Source organism: Propithecus coquereli, unplaced genomic scaffold (assembly GCF_000956105.1).
Source record: "Propithecus coquereli isolate 6110/MARCELLA unplaced genomic scaffold, Pcoq_1.0 Scaffold792, whole genome shotgun sequence".
In the NCBI taxonomy this organism is placed as follows: domain Eukaryota; kingdom Metazoa; phylum Chordata; class Mammalia; order Primates; family Indriidae; genus Propithecus; species Propithecus coquereli.
In genome coordinates this window covers 887,247-895,087 of record NW_012154085.1, presented here as the reverse complement: position 1 = coordinate 895,087, position 7,841 = coordinate 887,247, and the positions used below count along the sequence as shown (strand labels likewise).

The following is a 7,841-nucleotide window of genomic DNA, read 5'->3' as shown; positions in this document are numbered from 1 at the left end:
AGGCACCAGTTCACCAAATAAAGGTCCAGTTTCCAGTCCTGTTGAGGACTGTGTCCCTCCTTCAGAGCATTCATTCTAAATCGCTTACAGGATGATCCCTGCTGATTGTGACATTCAAGTCTTTATGTCTTTTTCGTAAAAACCACTTGTATGTTAGACCTGAGGACACCACAGCTAATTAATTACAGGGACAATTGCCTGTTGCTAGTGGAAAAACAATAAGCATCAGTCCAATTGGTGAATTTTTTAATCTATCCTTGATCCTTTCTCCCCAACATCCATGCTCATTTTATTTTTTACTAGATGTTAAGAGGTGGGTTCATCAATTTGTTTCTCAAGATGCAGTGGCTATTTGTGTGTCTTATGTGGTCCTGTGTCCTTCAGGTGTGTGAATGGCTTGCCTCCTGCTTGCAGGAGTCTACAGTCTGGTGGGGGAGATATTATCACCCTCAACTCTGTATTTTATAGGGGAGGAAAGCAGGCCCCAGGGAGAGGTAGGTACTTTCTTATCTCAGGACCTGGCCCAGGCAAAAGGGCCAGGAAAGGTTGAGGTCACAATGGGGCCTGGGGCTAGCTCTCTGCAGAGCAGGCAGGCACCATGGGGAAGTCTGTCCATAGGCGTAGGGCCACCTCATGTAGTGTCGCATCCTGAGACTAAGGTCTGGGATTCAGGGTACTGCGTGGGTCAGGATCTGACAGGTAGAATGAAAGCAGAGAGAGAAATGAGCGGGCATCCAACTTAGGGCTTAGAATTTACAGCGTTTAAGGTTCTTATAAGCACCCTGTGAGGCAGATTTTATGACTGACGTTCTACACATGAGGAAGATGAGGCTAAAGGAGGTTATAAAATCCACCTGGGATCACACAGTTGGCAGAGTGGGCATTCAGGCTGATGGCCGATCATCCCAGTGCCCACCTGTTCCATCCTGTGCCACACAGGCTGCCTAACCTGCTGCCCTCCTTCCTGCCTGCGCTCAGGCTTGGTCAGAGTGAGGGTGAGGCTGGGCCCTGGAAGAGATGAGTTGGCTCCGGTTGCAGGAGAGGAGGTGTGCAAAAGCTCGGAATGAAACAGCACTGACAGGCTGATCAAGGTCACATACTGAGAAGAGTTGGCTCTGATGGAATGCAGACACTTGGGTTTCGGTTCTGGACTCTCTCATACCATGGTGCCATGGAGAGTGTTATCATCTACACCACTTGAGGGGCACTGAGCTCAGATGGCAGGAATGGCTGAAGGGCTCAGCTCGAGGAGGGCATCATGTTTGGAGTGATGAAAGTTTGGAGAGGGAGAGAGGCCTGGTGAGGCCAGACGCAAGGAGAGGCAGGCTCTGTCGATGTGAAATAGCCAGCTTCCTCACTGCTCAGCCTGGTGGGTGGACCGACCTGGAAACTAAGACGCAGTGCTCCTAGGGGCCAGGAGTTGAGATCCTGCCCTGTCTGGGTGCTCACAGGGGAGGCCTGGTTGTGAGTGCTCAGATTGTAAAGCCAGCAAACGAGACAGCTTTCAGCTGCTGCTGTTCTCTGGTCTCAAAGGACAGAACCTTTGGGTGACCTTGACAGCCAAGCCCCAGGCCGTGTCTGGCGTGCACCGACTACCTCCAGAGCACAGAGTCCCCTCCCAGCTGCCATCTCTGGGCCTTCAACTCTTCAACACAGCGCTGGGCGTTTCTCTAGAACTTCCTGTTTGCCTGCAGTTGCACAGGCGGGCTGGTCCCACCCAGGATCATGTGGCAGAGGCCTGGTGAGATAGGTGGGCGCTGGCCGTGCTCCCCATAGCTTCTCGGGGCTCTGTCCACCCACACATGGGTCCTCTGGGCTTCACCACTCACATCGGGCCCTGCAGCCAGGGGAGCTGAGGCCCTGTATCTATCCAAGTCAGCTCACATGAAGGTCAAGGTGACCCAAAGGGTTTGTGGCCAAGATTCTTAATTTTTTTTTTTTTTGATTTTTCATTTTCCAAAAAATCCACACCAATGATGACTTCAGGATGTAGCGTTCCAGAAAAAACTGGGGAGGGGAACAAGGTCTTCCTTGGTCAGGGAGATGGAGGAATAAAAAGCGCATGGGTGTGAGGTCTTCACGTCTCCGAAAGGAGCATCACCATGGTGGAAACACCTCTGCGTGTGCCTGGCAGGTGCTGGGCCTGCAGGTGCTGGAAAAAGGGACTGAATAAATGTTCCTGGGGGGCAGGGACTAAGTCAATGCCAGCGCTGGAAGATTTCCAGCATGTGGGCCTGGAAAATATTCCTACTGCAAAACAGAGTTCTCTGGGCAGCTGCCGTTTCTTCACAGCCTAGGAGGGCAAAGGCTGAGGTCACCAGGCTTTGTCCACCCCGACTAGTCTGGGCTGCTCACCGCACGCCCATCCTAATGATTAATTAGACTCTTTCTGTGTTTAGAGAATTGTGAAAAGACAGCATTGTGTTAGAACATGGGGTTGTATGGGTTTGGAGAGAACGCTGTTGTGCAAACGACATGAAAAGAGCTTTTCCAGTTGAGGGTTCAAGACCCCTGGGGAGCTTGGCTTTGAGCCCCTTCCTGGCTCTGCTCTGCCTGTCTGCTAGGTGCTCCTGAAGGGACTTTGGTCTGTGACATTACATGGAGGAAACAAGCAGGATGCTAAAGTGGTAAACTTCTAAGATGTCCAAGGAAAGAACAAATTTTGCCTACAAAGTTGTGCTAGCTATCACCATTGGATTTTTAGAGCTATTATCTAACGTTCTCTGCCCTTTGATGCCCCAAGAGGTAGGCCCTGGTGTTCTGGGTCACCTCGGATCCCTTATCTGATTGAGTTTGGCCAAAGACAGCAGCAGCAGGAGATTGGAGAAATGTTAGGGTGTTTCTTCCCTGCTTCTGAGATGCGCAATGTCTGTTTTTACCAGGAGGTCCATCTACCACCACCCCTCCCCACACACGGTTTGGCTCCTGTATTGCTATTTTGTCCTTTTAACCCTCTCTAAGGGTCGGAGGCCACCATTGCTAGGCTTTAGGTGTCTCTCCTTTGTAACTAGTCCCCTGGATAAAGGCTCTTCATTTGAATCATCAGCTTCTGAGGGACAGAGGGCCTAGCCAGCCTGACTTCCTGTTCATAACCAGTTTCCTGGGGGAAGTAGGTGGTGCACTCTCAGTATCACTGCTGTTCTGGTTTGTTCCTGACTTTGGCTATGGGGGAGGTCGTCTTTGTGTGCATTGGCCACCTGCGAGGGGGAGCGGAGTGCGCAGTGCGAAGGGGTGAGCTGTGATGGGGACATTTGAAGGCTCAGGGCACATGGTCACAGGAGGAAGTGCAGGGCAGTGAGTTGTGCAGGGGCAGAGGTGAGGAAAGATGGGGTGGGGGCTGGGAAGGAATGCAGGCTACCCGCAAGCAACTGTGATGGACACTGAGGCGAGCTGCCTAGATTGTGGGGTGTGCAATACCAGCAAGAAGCCCCCAGCTGGTGCTCCCGTAACCTCTGGGCTGTCTGACCAGATGGGTGGGGTACAAAGACCTGGTCATCTCGACCCCATGCAGGATACTTCAACTGGGTATACTTCCGGACGGATTGGCCGATGCTTTTTCTGACTCTGAACACTCCTGCAGCTTGCCCCTTCAAGTACTGGCCTCTAACGAACACCCTGCGTTCACGCTGCATCTTAGTTTGGCCAATGAGAGCAGCACCTGCTTCCTGAGATCCCGACCTGTGAGGGTAAGTTTAGAAGAACTTACAGCAAGAGCAGCAAAAGGTCGACATGTTCATTCTCTGGGGCTATGAGAGAGTGAGGACCAAGTAACTTGGTGAAATGACCTGGATTTTTTAGTGTGAGAGATCTGAGAAATGAATGTTTTTTTCTGTTGCATTTCTAGAATCTGACCCACAGGGATACCCCTGGTCAATAGTCTTCCCATCCTGACATCCTGGGACCTACACACCTACATGGGGCTCAAACTGTCACCTGATTTCACGTCCCCCGGCTGTTGGAAACGTTTAACCTTAAGGCCCCTCATACTTTTCTGCTTATATCCTTTCCTGGTTATCTCCCCAGAAACCATGTCAGTTCTTGAGTTTAAATATGAGTCTAAATTCTAACCGTGGTGCTACTTCTGAGGCAACAGGAAGTAAAACATGACTCCCTCCGCCCCCGAGTGGGTGAATGCTGAGAGGTGGTGTCAGATCCCTGGCCAGAGACATTATAAACCATATTAAAACCTCACCTTGACTTTGGGTTATAATATGGCTTAAAATGAGAGCTTAGGAATTTCCTGAATGAGAAGAGCCAGCTCTATAGCTAAGAACAGCTCTTGGGGTGACCAAGTGATCAACCCAGATTGAGATGAAGGCACACTGGACCAAGCTTTGTTTATGACATCAGAGTCATGTCATGCCATCTGGCTTGAATCTTCCACATTTGCTCCCCTTATATGAACAAACAGCCTGCTCATCCTGCCCGTGTGGTCCTTGAATTAAGAGGTCCTCTGAATGGATGAGGGAACCTCTCTTGGTCAAGTCTTTAGCATCCCTCCCTATGCTCTAAGCCCCTTGACAAAACCAGCTTGTATCCTTTGGCTCATAATTGGCACTGCACTATAATTCAGTTTTTTTTTATCTCTGGGATAAAGACTAAATATGGTGATGGCCAGAGTTGGGCACCATAGGGAGTCCTTGATATTTAAGTCATGTTTTAATGGTTTCACACCAGGCAGCCAGTTCTTCCCCAATCCACCCAGCTCAGAAGCCCTAGTTTTTTCAACCAAAAGATCAAGGGAAACATTTGGGTTTTCAAAATTTTATTGAGATGTTGGGGAGAAACAGCCAACATATACATTCCTCATTTCGTCACGAATGGCATTTTATCCACACCCCATAGGCTCTCCTCTGGCTTTGGTCTAACATGGTCTCCTTGGCAGTCCCCCTTCTGCTGTCCTCTTGCTGCTGCCTGGTGCTGCTTGAAGTCCACCAGGGCAGAGCCCGCTGGCGGGTCACAAGTGGGAGCGGTAATTGCGATTGGCTGTGGGGAAGGACAGGTTTGCGACAGGAACGCCCGTTAGAACACACACACCACAAATACTCTTCTTGCCCCTGTCTGAGTTTAGTCATTGGCAAGAATCTCAGGCTGAGATTTCAGGGGTGTGGAAGGGGGGGTGCCGCCAGGAGGGAGGTGCCTGGGGGGACGTGCCCCTGTTTGCCCACTCTCCTCCTCATCCCTCACTCACCATCATCGCCCCGTTTCCTACTTTTCAGGCTGCCTTTTCGGTATTTTCTCTTGTTGCCTCCTCTCTTGACTCCCTTGTGAGGAGCTCGGTTCTTGCCCCTTCTCATGCCATGACTCTTTAATCTGCGGCTGGTCGACATCGTAATTTCTGCCAAAATGAGGGGCTTTGCAAGGCCGGAGGCCAGGAGTCCGGGTATTTAAGGCCTTGGCCATTGTGAGGGTACAGGGGTGTGGCCTAGCAGGTGGGTGGGACCCTATTGTGCTGTCACTAGCCTTTGCTGCACCTTGGTCATATACATGAAATAAATAAGGTGGCCCCTTTAATGCAGCTCAAGGCCTGCGTTCAACTTCGAGGTCCTTTTTGTGTTAAGTGAGGCTTTCCAGACAGGTGTTCTTGAGCAACTAAATCCCAGCCCTGTGCTAGCCATCCAGGGAGTCCAAGAAACCATTAACCCATGTCTCCTGCCCGTAGGAAATTTAGTAGTCATCAAGTGTGTGCACATGCATGAGTGTTTCTGTCTCTCACAGCATCTGGAGGTGACAAACGTATTTCCATGAGGACTTGACTCTAGGAAATCCAATTCAATATGATCAAAATAGAAATACTCCTTCTCTTTCATCTAACTCAGGGTTTCTCAGTTTCAGCACTGTTGACATTGTGGGCTGGGTAACTTTTGGTGGGTTCTGTGCATCCTAGGATGTTTGGCAGCACCCCTGGCCTTGAGCACTAGATACCAAATGGAGCCCCTACAGCTTTGATAACCCAAAATATTACCAAACTTTGCTGCCTTTCCCTTTGGGAGGCTGGGGGAGTAAGGGACAAAACCACACTGGTTGAGAACCACTGACCTAGCCATTTTTAAAAATTTAGTCACAGGTATAGATCACATAATTTGTGCCGTGTACTTAGGCGGTAGGAAAATAGTGGTAGATAAAAACAGATGTACATACTGTGCTCATGGAACTTTCTGCCGAGTGGGGAAAAAGCCATCAGGTGTCTACACCAATTAGTGAATGTACTTAGGGGTTCACTTTGGCTGGAGGGGGCAGAGGGTGTGGGATGAGGTTGGAGAGAGAAGCAGAGACCAAACCATGCTCAAGTACATTGGGAAGCCTTAAAAATGTTAAGGGGACGGCACGATGAGATTGGAGGGTTCTGGGTGGGTGATGGCTCAATTGGGAGGGATGTGTGAGTAAAGGGTAAATGACAATTTCCATTTTCCTGTTTCCAGGCAGATCTCTCTGGAGACCTGTTGGTGACTTTTATTCACACAAGGAGGGAGGAGCTGTGTGAGGCAGGCTGCTGGCCTGCCTCTTTGTGTCTCCCGACCCTCTCTCTCCACCCCAGCCTGGCTGTGCCCCTGCGAGCAAGCCCTGTGAGAGCAGGGACGTCTGTGAACGCAGGAATTGAGAACCTGCCCAGCCCCGTGTATTTCCTGGGTATTAAACAGTCCTCTCAGAATAGGAGCTGAATACGTATTAGTGGAATACATTTGCTCAATAAATAGAAAGTCCTCTTATTTTTCTAACTATCTTATTCCTCCCCATTTGGTTCCACATCTCCAAGGAAGACTTCCCCAACTTATCAAATTTTCATTGTCCTTTAAAATTTCCTCAAAGCCCACAGTCCCTGTACCATTGGCCTTCATGCCTAGACAACCAGCCCTAATGGTGTGGACCCCGTTTTGTGTTTGTGTTGCCACGTCGCATGTGTCAGGCTGGTTTCAACAGGAGGCGGTGTGTCATAGTTCTGGTCCTGATGGGACTTCTCTGGACTCTAGCTCCCTTATTTCATAAATAAGCAGTTTGGGCCAGGTAATCTTTGAGATGATCTGACTTTGGCAGTAGTCTCCTTGCAGTTAGGGACTATATCTTTTATTTCTACTGCATTTTCCCTGGCTACTAGCATAGTCTACAGCAGGTGGTCAGTCCATATTTGTTCGGTCTAGCTGCTTTGGTATATTATGAGGACAGGGTGTTAGGGTGTCACTGTTTTGGAAGTCCAACCTTGAGTTGGATCCCATCAGAGTAACTTTGTACAAGTGAGGGCATTTCTAGGCAGGGAAAGGAGAAAAGGACACATTGTCTTCAGAGCAGGTCCCCCGGTGCTCCGTGCTGACCTCCCATGCCTGACTCTGCTGCTAAAACGTTTGCAGAAGAACTGGCCTCTTTGGTTTGAGAGGCATTTTCTGGACAACCCTGAAGACTGGATACTATTTCTCTCCCTCATCCCTCCCACCCCGAGAAGACCTGCTGTGCCAGGGAGAGGCTGAGATCACAGGGAAGAAGCAGCCAGACTTGGGAACTGAAGAAGAAACAAACAAACAAAAATGTCCCCCTTGCATAGGGCTGAGGAGCAGCTGTGGTTCTAGACACCCATGCTGAGCAGCTCCAGCAGCAGAAAAACGCAGTGGTGGTGGTGGTGGGGGTTGGGTGCGGGGAGCCGAGGCACAGGCCAGTCCTAGGTGGGGCTGCAGGGTGTGTGTGGGTTGGCTCCTGCGTCAGACCTCCTGGAGTGAGGACGGAGGGATAGAGCATTGGCCATGCTGCCTGTCTCTGTTTCTCTTTCCACTTCTGCCCCAGTGTGGCCTGAGCCAACAGCACTTCAGATAGAGCTCAGTGAGCTCACTTCTGACCTTCAGAGGGCCCAC

At 50.2% G+C, this 7,841-nt stretch overlaps 1 protein-coding gene across 1 annotated transcript; it reads right to left on the bottom strand.

Moving 5' to 3' along the window:
• Window positions 1–4,748: 4,748 nt before the first annotated feature.
• TNP1 (transition protein 1 (during histone to protamine replacement)) lies at window positions 4,749–5,360 on the bottom strand. Its single transcript, XM_012663068.1, has 2 exons — window positions 5,192–5,360; window positions 4,749–4,986 (listed from the first exon to the last, which is right to left on the bottom strand). Exons 1-2 carry the CDS (start codon window positions 5,328–5,330, stop codon window positions 4,958–4,960), a joined length of 168 nt encoding a protein of 55 aa, XP_012518522.1. The 5' UTR covers window positions 5,331–5,360; the 3' UTR covers window positions 4,749–4,957.
• Window positions 5,361–7,841: the final 2,481 nt, after the last annotated feature.

Excerpts from the sequence above, each read along its gene's own strand:
- TNP1 (XM_012663068.1), bottom strand. The coding sequence starts at position 5,330 with ATGTCGACCAGCCGCAGATTAAAGAGTCATGGCATGAGAAGGGGCAAG. Across the intron at positions 4,987-5,191 it reads TAGGAAACGGGGCGATGATG|CCAATCGCAATTACCGCTCC; the intron begins GTGAGTGAGGGA and ends CCTTCCCCACAG.